Here is a 21,127-nt window from a genome sequence, read left to right on the forward strand (position 1 = left end):
AGTACAAACCTACAAAGATACCGTAAACTACGCAAGTATTAATTCCAAAGGTTTTGTCACCCGTGAAAGCTATATACATTCACTGTGGCTGAGATATTGAGGAGGTGGAGGTCTCCCTCATGTACGAAATAATTTCAAGTCCTTCACAATAGCGTTATCTGTAGTTGAAATACATTGTATACATATGTTTAAATACATTTAAACATTTCAAACAGTTTTCCAGCGGGAGGAGGGGAGCGATTTTCCTGGGAAAATTTTCCGAGGAAGCAACGCCCTCTCCCAATTTTGGGTCCATACCTCTAAAAAAAAACAAAATAACAAAGAAGCGATAGATTAATTTTTATTCTTTTCACAAAAACTTTTCAACAGATGACTTTTGAATTGCGCTTGCATACCTTTACAAGTGTCAATTAGTTTTTTATTCGCATCGACCAAACTTTCCTTTGACAAAACTCCATCAGTATGATAGAATATAATCTGATTTGATGCTATAAGATATGCCAGCACTACGTTACCCTCCATATCAAGACCATCATTACTAGGACAGTATTCATCACTTTGATTTGGGAATATTTTAATCTCGTTATCACACAAACTTGCACAGCTTGATGTAATCAGGTCCCACATAGGTATAGACGCATCAGCAAGTGCAAGACCTGCTGCATTTAGAGCTGCAGATATGACACCACCGTCCTCCTCAAGAACAAGAAAGTTGATATCCAATATGGCTTTTGGGAACATTTCTAAACAGACAACAGATTCAAGTGCGGTTTTAATTAAATCACTAATTTCAGCCTCTTTACTACTCCGGTCTTGACTCTGGCCTCTGTGTGAGAAAGAAGCATATTCGAACTTACATGATATTTGTCCATTGATACTGAATTCAGATTTCTTTTTTATTTCATGAGGACCAAGTACTGAACAAATAACCTTACTGTTGCCGAGCTCAAAGTACGAAGATCCTTTGGCTCCCCCAGTTAATCCAGTTTGGAAATAAACTTTCTTCATATTGCGTATCCCTCCTAGCTGAAACAAAGCGTATTTTAATGTAAAAAATAAATAAAAACACAATTTGTTAAGTCTAATAGCTTTGTTCAATACAAGAGACAATTACAGCATACATGTTTACGTGACTATACAGATTGAAACATTGAGAGAAATAGAGAGCAAACAGAGAGATTAAGTGAAAAAAACACCATACTTTTAATCATTGACTACAAGAAATCTTTAATAGCCTATTTAGTATAGTGAAAATGAAGCCCCTCGTGGGAATTCTATGCTTCATGTATTTTGACTTAGAATAGACATTTGATCAACTGAGACAACTTTCAAAATTATCTCTGAACACCTGAGAGTTGAAAGAGGTGCATTATATTTATGTCTATTAATTTCGAGGAGAAGATGTGAAGTGGGTAGAAGTAACTGCAATTCCAAAGGTCAATATCTTTGTCCAATCTTGATTTCAACTATTCTACTAATGCCAGCTATTTAAACGGGCTATCTGTTTAATTTTAGGCCCTTGTCCCTTGAGCTATAGAAAGTGTGCAGCTAGTAGCACCATATTTTTAAGCTTTTTGTTCATTTTGATTAAAACGACAATCTTGATCAGTAATCCAATCCCTACCAGAGATGCAATAATCCCCAAGGGCAAGGGTTTCCCTGCACTCGGTTTTGAACTTAAAGGGGCATTAAAAAAATTTGTGTTTGAATGACCCTTCCTCTAACGAAATTCTGATAACCTAAATACGCTTTAAGTTTCTTGATTTATTTCAATATTAGTAGTAGTAGCATTAGTAGTTATTGTTAGTAGTTATAGTAATAGAAATAATAGTAGTAGAAGCAGCAGTGGCAGTCAAATATATTCACAGCTGCAGTTTCAAGTAGTCACAGTCACAAATAGTCATAGATCCAAGGAGTAAGAGTACAAGCCACAACTAGTCACGGTCGCAAGTAGTCACACGCAGTCGCAAGCATTAAAGCAAGAAGTCACAGTCGTAAATAACCACAGTTGCAGTCATAAATAGCCAGAGTACCAGCGGTATTAATAATAGTAGCAGCAAAGTATTAGTTATAGCAGTAGTAGAAGTAGCAGGTACAGTTGTAGTAGCCCTAAAAGGTTCGATTTAATACCCTCAGCTGTTCCTGATATATTGCTGATATACTCTTTTGACAGCCTGTATACGTTCATTGTGTTTTAGTTTAGTTCAATATCCCCTAAACATTCCCTGAAAGTTTCACCGTATTACCCTTGGCCTCAGTAGTGGTAGTAGTCTGGTCTTCAGAAGGCAGGGGCTGTCACCCTACTCCACTTAATTACTGCTCGTTTTGAGTTTGATTTGGTTATTCATCATAATTTCTGCTCGTTTTGGATTTCATTTATTTACTGATGATGATTTATGACATTTTTACGCTTAAAAATTATTTGATTCTATTTCTGCTCACTTTTGATTCAATGCAGCCTTTGCTTCTCTTTGAAAAATTGTTTTGTGGGAAAAGTTTTTTTTTAATTAACGTCTGTTTGTTTTTAATTGATATAATCTTTTTATTGGTGAAGAAAAGACTAATTTAAAATCTTTTCGGTTTTTGTCAAGAAAAATCCGGATTTTGACTTATTACTTATATGTTGGAAAAAATTTTTCATGAATTTCTAATAATATACGCCATTTTTGAAAATATGGACACACATGGTATCCTTAGGTTCAATTTTAAACCTCCCAACTTTCCCTGAAAAAAATTTTTTATAACCTGTTCTGTTTCTAAGACATTGTATCTAAGTTATTTAAACAACCTGGATGCACTTAAACCTTTTTTTATCAAGTTCACAAGAAACAGCAGAAGTAGTGATAGTAATAGCCCTCAAAATTTCATCTAAATACTCCCATCATTCTCGAGGTATTGCTGAAACGTCTTATTGACAATGAGCATGCACGTAGTACGTTTTGATTTAGTTTAAAGCAACTTGAACTTTCCGTGACAGTTACTACATTATACAGTATTTTAGTCCTAGGGTGTTGCACCTGGATATCCTGACAACCTAAATGTACTTACAATTTTGATTTAGTTCTATAGTAACAGAAATAGTAGTGGAAGCAGTGGCAATAACGGTAGCAATATTGCTGGCTCTGGGAGTTTCAGCTTAATACCCTAAGGTGTTGCTGGGATATTGCTAATACACCCCTTGAATAACGCATATGTATAAAGTGTAATTTGATCCAAGTCAACACTGCCTTCACCATTCTCTGAAAGTTTTACTAATACCCTTAGCATTAGCAATAATATTAGTCATAGAATCTGAAGTAATGGTCGTGATACACCATGCATGTACGAAATGTGTTTTGATTTAGCCCAACATCCCCCTCAACCATCCCTGAAAGTTCCATACATCAGCCTTAGTAACAATAGCACTAAAAGAAGTCGTAGTAGCATGCACATAGTGCATTTGTATTAGTTCAACATGCTCCTCAACATGCCCCAAAACATTCCAAGAAATACTCTAAGCCAGTGATTCCCAAAATATGGGTCGCGACCAACCAGCAATTCGCGAGCGAATATTGAGTGAGCTGCGGTCGCTAGCATTGATATTGGTTATGCTCAGATTTGGTTGTGCTGCTTAGTGGAACTATATGTTCTAAATGAAATGAAAAAAAAAATTACAAACGATACCAATAGGAACAAAAGACTGTTAAAATAAGAACTAAAACTTAAATAATTTTTCATTAGCCTACTTATATAACTACACCTTCAAGTTTTTCTTGTTTTTTTTTACAGAGTTATTTCAATGGGAAGAATGTATTTCTTTCCAATTTTTCTTCATAGATATGAGGTAGTAAAGAGAAAGAGGACTTTCATAGTTTCTTCAGACAGGCAAGGATAGTTACCAGCAACTGAGAGGGAGAATTTCGGATTAAAACTATTTTTCAGTGATGTATCTTCTGATAAATTAATGAGCTCTTCAGTTGCTTTTGTTGAATTACTAGTGTGTAAGTCGTCTTGTTATGGGTTACAAATCCAAATAAACAAATAAAACTTTTTTTTATCCCTTCCCCAAAACAGTCCTCACCTTCATCTCACCAATGTTTTCACCTGATTTCTGGCTATTTTGTGCTTAATGATATCCTTTTTGTATATCCAACTATGGCCTCAATTCTTTTGCATTAAGATGGTACTGTTGGTGGATTAAGAATAGAAATACCCATTTACAAAATAATGAAAATGAATCAAGCAATGAAAAATAACAGAAAAACATATTATTTATGGCGTATGGCATATCTAGCACCATGGGGACAGAGAGGGACACTGCATGTCAGTAATTATTATTTTTGGAATGAGTGTTGATTGGGGAATTTGTAATTGCTATTATTGTTTTTCCTTCTGCAGAGCCACTATACTGTTGCATTACTCATATTTATCTTATAAATAGATGTAGGTTACTCTACCTTCTCCAGGTGGAAAAGAGTTATATGAACTTATGTCATCAAAGCACAAAATTTTGTCCTATGCTATGAAAAATTTTGTTTCTTAAGTGCTTACAAATACAGATAGCAATTCTTTAATTCACACAGTTTTATTTTTCAAATTTAATAGATGATTTTCTTATGCAACCAATGGTAGGCTAAGTTCCAGGCCTATTTTTCAGTCATGACACATGCTTTGTGTTTGGCAGTTTGGTTTCTATGTAGTTCCATTCAATTATCTGATTCCAAGAAAAAATAGAAACAAAAACAATATAAATGAACAAAAATTAAATAAACATAATTTATTATAACCAACGAACATAAACATAATTTATTAAATCAAACAATAATGGTTAAACAAATACACCCAGATTGATTAGTTATATTGCCTATTTTCTCAGTTTTAATTCTGTAATGATTCTAAATTCTTTAATTCTTATAAAGTAATGATAAACTATTGAGCTTTTGCTAACCTAATGTGCATCACAAAATATGTTGATTTAGAAGCATCAGAATGAACAGACCACTTGGTCTCACAAATAGGTTTAATACTCAAGTGTTTCCTCTTGCAATATATTTGTAATGTCTTCCATCAATGTGTAGAATTGGAAAAAAAAAAATTCAATTCCTGAACAGTATTGATAAAATTGGTTATTTCCATGCAATTTTGGCTGCAACAATTAAAATAATATAAAATAAATGATCTGCACATGGTATAGGCTACAATGGGCAGAAAAAAATATGCTGTTTTATTCTAGATTGGAGTCCTTTATATTTACCTGCCATATCAAATTAATTATCCTTGATAATTAATCTCTGTCCCCAACAGTTAGTGGTGTCTGAATCAATATTATTTAAAAATAATAAAATAGCTTTCTCCAAGTTTTCACCATTATGGGAAAATACAGGAATAAGTCCCAAAAATCTTTCTTTTATGCTGGTGGAAGAACACAGCAAATACTGAAGATCATCTGACCTATCATATCAGGTGTATATCAGGAGTTGAATCAATAATTAGAGAGTAAAATTTGGCGCAAAAACAAACAAATAAAAACAAAATCACAATTTCTGGTATTTTATATTGTCTAAAAGGATGATATGGAAAATTAATGTAAATACTTATAAAAGAAACATAAATTCTTATACATTTCACAGTGAATAATAAGTGCCACAAATTATTAAAAAAATTATCCATGGAGCACTCACATTACAAAAATATGATGCATACGATTACGGTTTCTTGGGTTAAACCATTTTAACGTAAATACAGTTTTAAAAGGACTGTTAGGGTAAGGGTATCTTCAGTGGGATAAGAGCCCTCATTTTACTGAAGCTAATCTTTGTCTGTATAATCTATGTATTTATAAAGAGGACATAACAGTGTTTCCAATACAAAATAGTTATGAATATTGCATTTTTCTCTTAAACAAAAGTAGGTTATAAGAAAAAAAACTAATTTTTGGTTCCCCAAAAATTATGGGACCCTAGGCATGTGCCTAGGCCTTAGTCCACCCCTGTATGCAACCAAATGAAATTATGTTATCAGACAATAATTTAAGAATAGAAATAAAAAAATGGAAAAAAGCTGTAAATGTGATTAACTGAAATTTGAGACATAATACAAATTAAGAATTTTACTGATATTAATTGCTATATATATATATATATATATATATATATATATATATATATATATATATATATATATATATATATATATATATATATATATATATATATATATATATATATTTATAGCTTAGGGCTATATCTGGGACCATCAAGAAGAGGGGGTGCATGCAACTATAAATGTTATAAAAAATATGGGGAATATTAAGGGTATTACTGTGATTGTTTTACTTCAGAAGAGTCATGCCTCATCAGTGGTATCTATTTCTTAGCCTAAATGGTAAAGTTCTAGTTTAAGAGATTTTGCTATCTTGAAACTTGTTGATTTATGCAAATTGAATTCTCAGAAATGAATCCAGAGACTTAATTGTTTCCGGGGAGATATTTTGAAGAACCTGATTCCACTCCCTCTCTTTCCAGAGGGTATTGACCTTTGATGACCTTTAATAGTCTTAGTGTTATAGGACTAAAAGCAAAAGCTTAAAATGTAGATTTTCTGCTTGAATCAGGCAAAAAAAAAGTGTTGTGAGCTTTATATCATTTGCTTAACTCTAATTTATAATGTTTTTATTAATCTACTGAAGTGGCCTAACAGGAACTGCATTTTTGAAGACTAAAGCCAATAGAAAAGACAAAATAAAGGTGAAAAATTTTGAGTAATTTTCATAAATGAATTCTGAAGTTCATTTTAATGTTCACTCAATAAATTTTATTTCCAATGCAAACAAATGTTACATTTAGATCTAGGATGCAATTCTGACTATATAAATAGGTAAGTTTGTTTCTTAGCTATCTGTATAATCCATTAATATAAATGTTACCTAAATTTTTTACAAGAATTAAGACAGGTGAACACATTTCTCTTGTTTCAACCTGTGTACATTTAAAATAAATCAATATTGACAAAACAAGAACCAGAAAAATAAGAGTGATGGGAGGTGGAATGCGTGAGAAATATGCAATTTGGGCTGATATTTGCACATCAGGGGAGGGGGTTGGGGGTAAAGTATAGCAAAGCTACAGTCAAAATGTGTTAGCTACAATTATTCTACATATTATGAAGTAAGTTTCCCAAATAATGTTTTAATTTTTGAAAAATATTTGATGCAGTTTTATTTTTCTATTCAGTCAAAATTTACTCAGCTATTCGCTTTTAACTTTTCGTTTAATGCAGTGTTGTGAAAATTCAGATTTGTGCCAAACAAAGCTCTAAAAATGCACTTGTCAGAAGAAAAATGTATGAGACACCAAACCTTCTAGTGCATTTTAAACTTTGCACAACATGCAAATCTTTTTGAATTGTACTCCTTCAGGGTGGCTACTGTGGCCCATCAGTCTCCAACTTGTTTTAAAAGTGAAAAACAAAAGTCTTGTTGTTTTGGACAACAAGTCCAGAGAGCTCAAAATTTAATTCCCCCACAAGCAAATACTGAATATAGAAAGAGCATAAAAAAGCATCATGTGACGTATCCATTTTCATAGTAACTAAAGTATGTGAAAATGTAAATAGTTACCACAAATCTACCTGAAAAAAAGTTCTGAGGTGCCAAATGCTTAGACTCAGCAGAAATTGATTGCCACTGAGATTTTATTTCTTCTAAAGATTTTTTACTGGAATATATGTGAATCACAGTAGACATGTACTGCAGTAAATATTGTGAAAAATGTGATCACATCCTGGAAATCAGATCTAAAAGCAGCATTGGAATCAAACAGGCATAAGCTATGGTCAGATTGCTTGATAAGAGTTTAAAAAATGCACTGCTCATTACAGCAAAGATGACAATAATGCTTTTCATATAGTCAGCTACAGCTGATTGAACTATCAGCTGAATGTTATCAAAGCTAGGTAAAACATTAGGGATGACTGAAAAACTAAATCAGCTTTGCACCAATATATAGGGCTAAAAATGCTAAGTGAAATTGCATGCCTGAGAAGATGCTAGTTCTAGAATGCTCTCTCTATATGAAGAGCCTTTTTCTTAACAGAGTTAACAGTAGCTGAGAATACACTGAAGGGTGTGCAGGGGATTTTACCAGACTTGGTTCACAAGTTTATATGGTCCTGCATAACATTATTTGAAAATTTCTTGCAGACAATTAACAAAACAAATGAAAATTCAAAAAAAAAAATGCTGACAATCACTACAAATGTTTATCCTCTGAACTTCCTGAATTCAAATCTTCCAAAAGATTACTCATGCTCAGTGAACATAGTTCTTTTAAAACTTGACATCTTATGCTCATGCAATGAAATATTGGAAGCAACTGGCAATTATTTCATGGTGAAAACAGGGTAATATAAAATAAAAATGCATAGCTGTCAGAATTAATGTAGGCTGTGTTGTACATTTTAAATATCAGTTTCTCTATTTTAGACAAGGTCATCACATTAACACATGACCTAAAATAGTTTCAAACAGATGCTTTGCTCCAGGTAAATATTAGCCTCCAGAGCAATGTAGGGTAAGACTTTTTCCTTTGGGAACACATGGAGGCAACTTGGAGTGCAGATTGTGACTCAATTAACTTAAGGAATAGAAATAAAAGCTTCAAAATGCTAAGAACTGTGTCAAGAAATGACCTCTCTTTTCTCAAATCAAAAAATAATTTAACAGTTAGCCTAGAAAAGTGTAAAAAAAGCAGAAAAAACTTGTAAAATTAAAAAATTCTAGAAATACAAAATTGTAGCTTTGAAAACCGAAAATATTGCCCAAGCCTAGGTAGATCTTTAGTGCATCAATGCTTATTAGGCCTAAAAGTAAGAAATTCTAACTTATAAATGAGTCTTGCATAAATTTGTTGAAGAGTTTGAGGTTGCATTGCCATTGTCACAATTGCTTTCCATAGGCCTACCTTACACATGTCATTTTTTAGTCTGCAGTACTAACTTTAAGAGGCAGTGTGCTGTTAGCACCAAAAAAAAACTCAGGGGTACCAGCTTTAAAAGAGGCACAGCAGCAGTGTGTACCCCTAGGCATTGAAACCAGACAAGGTATCTCAAGTTTTGTATTATTGGTAACAGCACAAAGTAAATGTTTACTTTTGTTCCACTTAGAAATTCTAATTCTAGAAGCATATCCCTTTCCAGTTTACCCTTCTCCTCCATGGGGCAAACTAAAAATGCATAAAGTGGGCTTGCTTACAAGTAACATTACCTATAGAGTGAAGTATATTAGTCCATGAGCCCTGCAGGCAGGAGGGCAAGGTCTGTATTCTATATTTATTTATTAAACCTTGTTTGAGGTTGTTTGTTTTTTCAGTTCTATCACTCTTTGGTGAATAAACATAGAAACAAGACCTTGCCCTGCTGCCCACAGGGCTCATGGACTAATACACTTCACTCTATAGGTAATGTTACTTGTAAGCAAGCTCACTTAATGTATTTTTAGTTTGCCTCATGGAGGAAGATGGTCAACCAGAAATGGATGCACTTCTCTAATAATGACAAGGAAACAATATGTGATCATCAGAATCTTGATATATACAGTAATTTGGTAAAATTCTAGTATAGTGACTTCTTGCTATCTTTGAAAGGGGTTAGGTTAGGAAAATGAAACTTTTGGGGATGGGTCTGCAGGCTAAAGTATATACAAGGAATGTATTTTAAAGTACCCACCTCTACTCCTTCTCCCTCTAGAGGGCCCTGAAATTTGCCTACATGACAAGTCTGTACCTATTGAAATTTTGACAAAACAAATCTTTAACTTAATTTTTGGTAAAATTCTAGTTAATTGAATTCTTGCTATCTGAGAAAGGGTTTAGGTTAGGAAAATGAAACTTTCAGGGATGAATCTACAGACTAAAGTATGTCCTGAGAAGGTATTTTGAAGCAACTACCTCTAGTCCTTCTCCCTCTAGAGGGCCCAGACCTTTGATGACCTTTAGAAATACGTGTGTTATAAAAGTGAAACCTTGCAAAATAGATCTTCTGCTTAACTGAAGTACAACAAAATTGTTTTCAGTTTCATAACTTTGCTGAATTCCATTTTATAAGGTTTTAAAGATATGCAAATACATTTCCTAAAGTTTGAAAAAAACATTGATTTGGCTCAAAATTCTACTTGAATAACAGAAATTGCATTTTCAGAACTAAAGGCAGAGAAAAAGCAACTATTAACTGAAAATTAAGGTAAAATGTTGTTTTGTCAAAATTTCAATAGGACCTGTCATGTAGGCAAATTTCAGGGTCCTCTAGAGGGAGAAGGAGTGGAGGTGGGTACTTTAAAATACCTTCCCGGGACATACTTTAGCCAGTAGACTCAACCCTGGAAGTTTCATTTTCCTAACCTAAACCCTTTCCAAGATAGCAAGAAGTCAATTAACTAGAGTTTTACCTAATTTTCAGATACCAATTGCTTTTTCTCTGCCTTTAGTTCTGAAAATGTAATTCCTGTTATTTGAGTAAAATTCTGAGCCATATCAATGTTGTTTTTTAAAAAAAAATTATAGTATTATTTGTCAGTGTTTGTTGTAGTTGTTATTTTCATTGATTTATATGTGTGTACTATGTTGTCAGTTGTATTATGTATTATGTTGTCATAACTTCTATTTATTATATTTATTGCGACAAGCTTGAAAGCTTACCGTATTTGGTATTAATAAATAAATAAAGTGTATTTGTATATCTTTAAAACCTTATAAACTGGGACTGAGCAAAGTTGTGAAGCTAAAAACAATTTTATTGTACTTTATTCAAGCAGAAGATCTATTTTGGAAGGTTCCACTTTTATAACACACACATTTTTAAAGGTCATCAAAGTTCAGGACCCTCTAGAGGAAGAGGAAGTGGGGTTAGGCACTTTAAATACCTTCCCAGGACATACTTCAGCCTGTAGCCCTATCCCTGAAAGTTTCATTTTCCTAACCTACCCTTTCTGAGATAACAAGAAGTTACTAAACTAGAATTTTACCATAAGTTGCAGTTTAGAGCACTTGGAACGAAAGTAGACATTTACCCAGCATAGCCTCCTCTAAAGGAGAAGCTTTCTCAAGTTAGTACTGGCCTATAGACTGCTTATTTTTGACCTGATCAACAATATATAAATAATTAAGTGAGCACACCACTACTTATTTAAGGGTTTAGATAGGTGCAAAGGTCCAGTCAATAGGACCAGGATAAAAAGCAGAGAGTGATTTTCTTACATCCTGCTTCTACCAGACAGTAGTCTATCTGTGCAACCTTACAGCCCAATTGACAGAACGATATAAACTAGAAAATAAATTGTCTTGCCAGGGGAAGTAATCTGTACCTTTACCTATTTACGTATTGCTAATGGGTCAAATCTTAGTATAATCAAATAGGGCTAACTTAAAGATGGAATTGGCTTCGTCCTTGGAGTTTTAAATTTATTGCCAATGTCTTGAAACGAACAATTCAAAATGTACGTCCACACAGGAGAGGCCTTTTTTCGCGTCAACCAGCTGGTTTAACCAATGACAGCTTTGGTTTAACCAGCTTGTATGTTCAACGCAAAAACGGAAAAAAATTACATATGGTTGAGCTCAAACAAAACTGGTTCGCGAAAACACTCTTTTTACTTGTCGGTTTGGGCAAAAAATTTCAAACATAAAACATCCGTATAGTGTTAAGAGTGTCATTCTATTATAATTAAATGATTTAGCACTGGCTTAATTTCCTCCGGATTTGACATATTTCACATTATTTTGAGGTCAGAGAGAATTGAAAAATGATCTAGCATACTCTCTGGTATATTTGAAGAGATAGGAAGGGTCTGAATTAGTGGAATCTTTGGTTAAATTGTTCAGGTAATATATTGGAAAATGTTGTATTCATACTGTAAAAGCAAAATTACCTATAAAAAAGTCCTAAATGATAAGACTTTAGCTTTGTTGAGCTACCCTAAACAGAGGATAAAATTCTAGTTTGACTTCTTTTTGTTTTGATTTGGAATTCTACTAGCCTACCAGGCTATAGATTAAATTTCCAGTCAAATTCCAGTTTAGCTACTTTTTGCTATCTTTGAATGGGGTTATGTTAGGTGAATGAAACTTTCAGTGATTAATCCATTGCTAAAAACATACTCTGAGAAGCTATTGCTAAGCTTATGTGATAACCCTCTTCTGTTTTTAAATCTGGGAATTTTGCATACTGGACTGGTCTGTAACTGTTAAAATTTTGGTAAAACAACATCTTACCTTAATTTTCAGCAAGCAGTTTCTGTTTCTCTGGTTTTAGCTCTGAAAATGCAATTCTTGTTATTTGAGTAGAATTTTAAGCCATATCAGTGTTTTGTATTTAAATATAGGGAAATGTATATCCTGAATGTTTCCAAATCTTGGAAACTTCATAAATTGAAATTGAGCAAAGTTATGACACTAAAAACACTTTTTTCTTGCCATTTAAGTAGAAGATTTATTTTGCAAGGGTTTCACTTTTATAACACAAGCATTTTTAAGGGTGTGGACCAAATAATCAGACCAAATCAACTGCTTAATCTGAATAAAAAAAAAATCCAAAGGGCTTTATATTTCTTCAATACAAAATATATATTAATTTTTGTTTTCAGTAGAATACTAGTTAAGTATAAACCAGCAAATGTTTAAGAATTTTTTGAGGGGGGACAGCTGCCTAAAACTAACAAAATATTTCTGATAAGCACAAAAATATAACAAATTAAGCTAAACTAGGAAAATTTTTTTTTCTCACTGAACAGTTACCATAACACATAATGTGTTGTAAGATTTTTGCAGTACTTGTGCATTATAGCCACCACATTCAAGTTCTATTGAGAAGTTTAGTTTGGCTAATGTTAATGACATAAAATAAAATATGATGAATTTATAAAACTTTACCAACAAAATTATGAAAACTACAACAAAGAATCCTGGAATTTGTAAATCAGCATCATATCTAAATATACTGTATCTTACATTGTGATAGATTGTTTTAACGCCCTACTGTACAGGGGTAAATATTTAAATTATGTATCATAGGCAATTATCTGAAGAGTAATCTATTAAAAGTCTCCTGAGCTAACTAGGAAAGTTTTTTCTTTCTTTTTTACTTGCTTTAGCCTGTATCCAGTTCCTGATTGCCATATAAATTCCATATTCATAGTTAAATAACATAAGCCTTTGTATATAGACTATACCTTGTTGCTAATTTTTCTGGGCATAGAATGTTTGATTTGGTAAAGCCCTAGAGAAGGACCTGAAGAGAAAGAAACATAATAAAAAAAAAATTCATGCTTCATAATTTTTAGATAATAGCTGGTAACACATTTTACATTCAACTTTGCTCTACTTTACCCCTCTATCCTCCCAATATAAAAATGTATTGCTGAAATTTCCTATTTTCCATTTGTTTTGTCAATCTGTCTCTCTAACTTCATCCCATGTAGCTGTAAATTAAACAAATGTGACAAACAATAACTAGAAAAACAGGTGACAGGAGGTTAAATGCATTGAAAATATGAAATTTGAGCCATATTTCTGCACATTGGGAGGGGGATTGAGATAAAGCATAGCCTAACTTAATGATTTTCTCTTGCTATGTAGGGTAATTGGAAGGTCACTTGTATATCATGCTGTCCTTTTCAGTTTTAGTTGGATAGAAAAAATCCAAAGAAAGTCCGCTTTGAAAAGATAGGAGCCACAAAGTGAGATTGTATTTGTCAAAGCTTGGAGGTTTGTCCCTTCTGTCTGTTTAAACAAAACAGAATCTTAATTGAAGCTTTGTTCATTTCTATCTTAAGGGTGCACAACAATTATGATGTAAGGTACTTTTCTTTATTCAATTGTCTTCTTTGTTGTCTAAAAGACTTTTTTTTTAATCTAGATGTTTCATAAATTGCTCATTTTTACCAGAAGTTCATTTGACCTACTTTGAAATCCCTGGTCTTAAAATTACATTTGACTTTGTTAAAGCTAGGAGACATAGACATTGTGTTTGTTTAAAGAAAGTGAATAAACATTAGTAATCTGTATTGCACTAAAGCCCTAGGGCCATCACAATTCCAAACAAAAAAGAAACTTCACTTTAGAATATTCAACATTGTCTAACATAACAGAAACAAAGAAAAAAAAATACAAAATTTTACTTCTGCACTCTACTGTCAACATGAGAAATTGTCCAAAATTTTAAAATCTTGCAAAACATTCATCCCTCATCACATTCACCAGCCATCTCTCATCAAACCTACACTTCATTTCTCATCTCACTCAATCCTACAAATGCATCAAATGACCCACTCTCTCATTAGCGCTTCCATAGATATGGTCAAAGTAAGAGCCATCTTGCTTACATTTTATTATATCTAGAAGTTTTCTGTAGCTAAGTCAGTACTTAAATATTTCATACACCTTTGTAAACAACCTTAAGATGGTAAAATAGGTTGGATTATCCAAATTTTTAGTTACCACAATATATTTAAATCATTATTGTAATATAAAGGGCAGCCAATAGTAAAGGACCTGAATAAATATTTAAGGTAATTAAAAAGGTTTATTACTCAAAAACTTGATAAAACTAAAAGGGAATTCTTAATGATTGATTACTTTAAAATATCTACATTATACACAACAATAAACCTTTGCTATAAAGGGAAAGTCAGTAAGGCCCAAAAACTATTCAATACTAATTGTGCTTTGAGACAGTTTGCTGAATGTCTAAATGATTTGGGATAGTAATGAAGATAAAATGTGGGCAAACTCAATAACAATATGCAAGTAAGTAAGTATGGCAGCACCAACACATCAAGGTCTGAACTGGCAGTGCTAATTTCCACTTTGTGACCCTTTGGCCAAGAATTGCAATTAAGGGCTGGGGGCCAGAAATCTTGTGCTTTTGTACACCCTCCCTGCTTACCTTTTGCATATTTCTCCATTTGCCTATTTAGAGCTGGTTTAGATCTGTCTAACATCACTGACCCCCATTTAAAACAAATAAACAGGCAATACTAGGAATCAAACCTGTACCCCATGGACAAAGGATTTCTTACTAAGAGTGCTTTCCACTTAGCCAAGAACATTATTACGACCAGAGTAGAACAACTATTAAAAAAAAAAAAAAATTGAAAAAAAAAAACAAGATGGATTTACAGCCATTTTCACTAATCTTCAATACACATTGTATTTTACTTAGACAAGTTATTGTAAGGCAGGTGTCAACAAAGCTCCAGTAGGGATTGCTTTACTTAAGATGCAAACTAGCATGGTGAATACTTAGCTGGTAAAAACCAAATACGCTAGCAATGCCAGGAATTAAACCTGTACCCCTTGGACAAAGGATTCCCAAACAGAGTGCCAACAACTTAGCAAGGAACACAAATGTGACCAGAGAACTATTATTTGAAAAAAGAAATATTGAAAAAAACTCAATTCATGGTTGTTGCCATTTTCTCTACTGTCCCATAAACAATGTATTTTACTTAGACAAATTAATTTTAAGACAGGTATCAACAAAGCTCCATCAGGGATTGTATTTACTTAAGATACAACAAGCAATGTGATTGCATAGCTTTGTGATATTCTAGTCTTAAATAATGATAAAAAAGCAAATTTACATTTGCTATTTGTTTTCCAAACCATTTTAAGCAAAACCATTTGCAACAGCAATACACCCATGGTTAGATTAGTGTCTATCCAAAATGCTTTACAACAGAAGGGACACATTTCTTGCAAAGCAAATACTCAGCTTTAATGCTATTCTGTGTCATCTCTAACATCTACTTCTGTTTCACAGCTTTCCTCAATCCACTTTATAAGGTTTTAAAGATATGCAAAGACATTTCCTAAATTTTGAAAAAAAAATATTGATATGGCTTAAAATGCTACTCAAATAAAAGGAATTGCATTTTAAGAGCTAAAGCCAGAGTAAAAGAAACTGACAATTAAAAATTAAGGTAAATCTTGTTTTGTCAAAATTTCTATAGTATAGGTATAGACCTTTTGAGTAAGCAATTATCTAAGACTTAGAAATCAGACAAGGGTTGACATAGAAGCCTGGCAGTACCTTCCCAGAGTGTTTTTGACCCTGGATTAATTACTGAGTTTCATTCTTGTAACCTATTCCCTTTCCAAGATAATGAAAATTAGCTAAACTAGAATTTTACGTATTTTTTGCTTTGGATTCATTACTGGAAGTTCTATTTTCCTGACTTAACCCATTTCTAAGATAGCAAACAGTAGCCAAACTAGAGTTTGACCTGAAAATTTATCCATGGCCCTATAGGGTAAGGCTGAAATGTAAAGAGTTCTGACAAAGATGCAACACATCTTGGAGCATCTAGTAAGAATAGTAATTGGATTAACAATGCTTTATAACGACTAGGGTCTTGCTTCATCAAGGTTTTATCTCTGAAGCCAAATTACCAAGCTAAGGTCAAGCCTAGAGCATCAAAAGGATGAAACAAAGATTTCCAAGTATCTACATAAGTTTTCAAAAGCATATTCAAACTCTTGACTTCCTGTCTTAAGGCCTATGTGAATCAAATTGCAGGATATAACCCAACATTTATCCAAATAGCCCTAATACGAAAAAAACTAAATTAAACCTTACTTTTGCGTGGCTAGAATTATATTTGTCAGCTTATAATTCTTATTTTATATAGACTTATTTATAGCCTACGAATTCTTCTTTTCGAAATCTACGCCTGAAAAGGTCAACCAACAATTATGAATGGTAGAACCCTACGGTTAAAAACAATGACAGTTCTGGTTAAATTAGAGTTCAACCAGTCAATTGTTTCACGCAAAATCACTTTTCATGACAACCTGGTTTGTCACTGTTTCACGCAAAAACAGCGGTTTAGCTCAACCACACCGAGTGGTTGAGCTCAAACAGTCTCTTTGGTTGACGCGAAAAAAGGCCTGAGCTAAAGAGTCCCTTCAAAGTCACAAAGAGAAAGATAAGTCACGAGACACCAGTATTTTTTATAGCAATGAACAGTGAGAGTCCTTTTTCTGGCTATAAAAAGAATCGCTAAATTTTGTTTCAAATGTACTGAATGTGTACCAGTTTGGCAAAATTGTATCGAATTTTAGACTTAAAAAAGAAGATGTACAGTTCGGAGGAAAATGTACTAAATTTGGTACAATTGTACGGACCTATATCAACACTGCTTAGGTAGCCGCTAATCGTTGTTGCCGTTGTAGAGAAACTACGCTCGGCTATCGGCTTTCACCCTTTGCGTCACCAACCAAAAATAAAATAATAACCAACGATCCACAAATTATGAATAAAATAAAATTAAAATGGAAAAAGAATTAAAATATCATACAAATCAAACCTTCTTTTCTTCTCACCCCCCTCTTGTGACTGGAAAAAGCAATGATACCAGTAAAACTACAACTAGTTGAAAATATTTGCTGAAGACATGAAAGCTCCTAATGCCTCTAGTATTTCTGTCTCTTTATCTTTACTATCACGGGTAAAACCTAAAATAAGAGGGGTGGACGTCTTCAAGCCCAATGATTTAATTTTTCTGATTAGAATGTCTCTTTCAGCTGTGAAAAGACGACATTCTGAGAGGATGTGATCAACTGTCTCGTCAATATTTACACACCTATAAAAAAAAAAGCATGGCTGGCTATCTTAAAGATGATATAATGCTGGATATGATCTGGTCATTGCGCGCCCAGTTCTCAACCAGAAAATAGTGTTTGCGATTTGACTATTTGGGTGGATAAGGTGATGAGGTGATGAATGTCCAGCAAAATATAAAACATGTATATTTATAGCTGCAATACAGGTCTTATTAATTCTAAAAATTTTGCTGCAGAGGCTATTAACTTTGAAGATTCATTTACAGTGAGATCAACCATCTAAGTAATTGGGTGGTGAATGGCCTGTTTTGCATTACTTGAGCAATTTCGTTTCCCTTAATCATTATGTGAGAACCCAGATCATTTTCAGATGAAGAGCCTGGGAAGACATTACTTTCTTAATCTTTTCCTGTAGATGGACAGCGACTGGAATAACTTTTCTACTTGCCTCCTTTTCAGATCCGAAAAAACACTTTTAGAACCAGAGAGGACAACAAAAGCATCTGATCTAGCTTCAGAGCAATATTCAGAGCTTTTTGGAGAGCAAAGCATTCCGCATGCAAAATAGAGGCTCTATCTGAAACTCTAACCCCAACTGATGAACCATTTTATTCAGAAAAAAAACTATGGATGCTTTTCTATCTATGGAGACTGAGCCATCAGTAAATATCTTTTTCCGATAACGAAATTCTGCTATTTCAGATAGTGTTAATTGACAAAGGATTTGAGTGTTCATATTAGTCTTAAGAAAATCCATGACACGTAAATTTATATCTAAGGCATTATCTATATTATTGGGAGGATTGGAGGAGGTCTGAGTCGGGCAAGGAAAGATTAAATTTTCAGAAACAACAATACCATCTAGCAAGGAAGTCAACTTTACAATTGCTGGACTACTATATGGCTTCCAATTTTAAAAGGAAAATGTGTGATTTGTGAGACAGTCCTTAAAAACATGGTGGTTTTGACTGATGTTAACTTCACAAAGTAATTACAGGATAGTTTCAAGAACCTTTCTTCTAAAGAAGGGATATTAACCTCGTTGAACCGTGCTGCAGCGGGTGTACTTTTTAGTGCATCTGAGATTAGCCTCATGCCATGATGTGCTATTGATTCTATTTTAGAAAGTAACTTTCTTGAAGCTAAGTAATACGAAGGGAGACAATATTCAATCTTTCCATATACTACGAACATGAATAGTTTTTAAGGCCATCTCGGTTAGCACCCCACTTTTGCCCAGCAACACCATACATAAAATTCAGCCGTTTTTCAGGTGCATCTGTCAGAGAAGAAATATGAACATTCCAATATAACTTATTATTAAGTCAGAGACCAAGGTACTTAAAATTCCTGTCAAATTAATGATTGATGAACAATCTTGTCTATGATCGCTTTTCCTAGAAACAAGAGCTAAGAGCTCATATGGTATGAGCTCTAGCAAAATTCTAAGAATAAATAGATTGCTTTAAAAGGAAAATCAGAGGCTTAAAGCCGGTCGGGATTTAAAATAAGAGCTCTGAGTCACGAGGTCCTTCTAAATATCAAAATTCATTAAGATCCGATCACCCACTCGCAAGTTAAAAATAACTCAATTTTTCTAATTTTTCCTCTCCCTTCAGCCCCCCAGATCTTCGAATCGGGGAAAACGCTTTATCAAGTCAATTTGTACAGCTTCCTAGCACACCTACCAATTTGCATCGTCCTAACACGTCCAGAACCACCAAACTCGCCAAAGAACTGAACCCCACCACCTAGCTCCCCCAAGAGAGCCGATCCAGTCCGGTTACGTCAGTCACGTATCTACGACGTTTATAAACATCTTCCAAGATTTCTGGTTTCCCCACCAGCTCCCTCCAATGTCAACAGACCTGGTTGGGATTTGAAAGAAGAGCTCTGAGACATGAGTTCCTTCTAAATATCAAATTTCATGAAGATCCGATCACCCTTTCTTAAGTTAAAAATACCTCAATTTTTCTAATTTTTCCAAATTAACAACCCCCAGCTCCCCCCAAGAGAATTGATCTGTACCAATTATGTCAATCTCGTATTTATAACTTGTGCTTATTCTTCCTATCACTTTTCGTCCAGATATCTCCACTCTAAGCATTTTCCAAGATTTCTGCTTCCTCCCTCCAATTCTTTATGTCCCCGGATCCGATTCGAATTGAAAATGAAGCATCTGAGACATAAGATTCTTCTATATATCAAGTTTCATTGAGATACGATCACCCATTCGTAAGATACCTCGATTTCCCGTTTTCCAAAAATTCTGGCTTCCCCCTCCAACTCCATTCAATGTCACCGGATCTAATCGGCATTTGAAACGAGAGTTTTAAAGCACAAAATCCTTCTAGATATCAAATTCCATTAAGATCTGATCACCAGTTCGTAAGTTACAAATACCTCATTTTTCTAGTTTTTTCCGAATTACTCCCCCCCCAAACTCCAAGAAAGAGAGTGGATCCGGTCCGGTTATGTCAGTCACCAGTCTTGGACTTGTGCTTATTCTTTCCATCAACTTTCATCCTGATTTCTCCTCTTTAAGCATTTTCACAGATTTTCGACCCCCCCCCCTAATGACACTGTACCCAGTAGGAATAAAAAATAAAAGATCTGAGTTTCGAGGTCCTTCTAAATATGATATTTTATTATGATACGATCACTCTTTCGCAAGTTAAAAATACATAATTTTTTCTAATTTTTTAGAATGAACCTCCTCCCCCCAACTCCCCTAAAGAGACCAGATCCGTTCCAGTTATGTCAATACCGTATCTAGGACTTGTGCTTATTTTCCCACCAAGTTTCATCCCGATCCCTCCACTCTATGCATTTTCCAAGATTTTAGGTTCCGCCCCTCCCCAACTTCCCCTTCATCAGATAAGGTCGAGATTTAGTGAGAGCTCTGAGACATGATGTCCTTCCACACATCAAATTTCATTAAGATCCGATCACTCCTTCGTAAGTTAAAAATACCTCATTTTTCTAATTATCTAGAATTAACCCTCCCCCCACTCCCCAAAGAGAGCAGATCAATCCCGGTTATGTCAATCACGTACCTAGGACTTGTGCTTATTTTCCCACCAAGTTTCATCCCGATCCCTCCACTCCAAGTGTTTTCCAAGATTTTAGGTTCCCCCCTCAATTCCCCCCAATGTCACCGGATCCAGTCGGGATTTAAAATAAGAGCTCTGAGACACGATATCCTTCCAAACATCAAATTTCATTAATATCCCATCACCCGTTCGTAAGTTAAAAATACTTCATTTTTTCTATTTTTTCCGAATTAACCGGCCCCCAATTCCCCCCCCCCCCCAGATGGTCAAATCGAGTAAACGACTATTTCTAAATTAATCTGGTCCAGTCCCTGATACGCATGCCAAGTTTCATCGTCCTAGCTTGCCTGGAAGTGCCTGAAGTAGCAAAACCGGGACAGACAGACAGACAGACCGACAGAATTTGCGATCGCTATATGTCACTTGGTTAATACCAAGTGCCATAAAAACCATGCCAATAGCTTTTGGGATGGAAAAAACCCA

The 21,127-nt window shown here is 34.1% G+C and overlaps 1 protein-coding gene across 1 annotated transcript; it reads right to left on the reverse strand.

The window, feature by feature from the left end:
* Positions 1-326: 326 nt before the first annotated feature.
* On the reverse strand, positions 327-11,509 carry LOC136026029 (exosome complex component MTR3-like). The gene is made up of 2 exons (XM_065702186.1): positions 11,395-11,509; positions 327-1,022 (listed from the first exon to the last, which is right to left on the reverse strand). Exon 2 carries the CDS (start codon positions 1,006-1,008, stop codon positions 334-336), a length of 675 nt encoding a protein of 224 aa, XP_065558258.1. The 5' UTR covers positions 1,009-1,022; positions 11,395-11,509; the 3' UTR covers positions 327-333.
* Between the last annotated feature and the right edge of the window lie 9,618 nt (positions 11,510-21,127).

The sequence above is a fragment of the Artemia franciscana genome, chromosome 4 (genome assembly GCF_032884065.1).
Source record: "Artemia franciscana chromosome 4, ASM3288406v1, whole genome shotgun sequence".
In the NCBI taxonomy this organism is placed as follows: Eukaryota; Metazoa; Arthropoda; class Branchiopoda; order Anostraca; family Artemiidae; genus Artemia; species Artemia franciscana.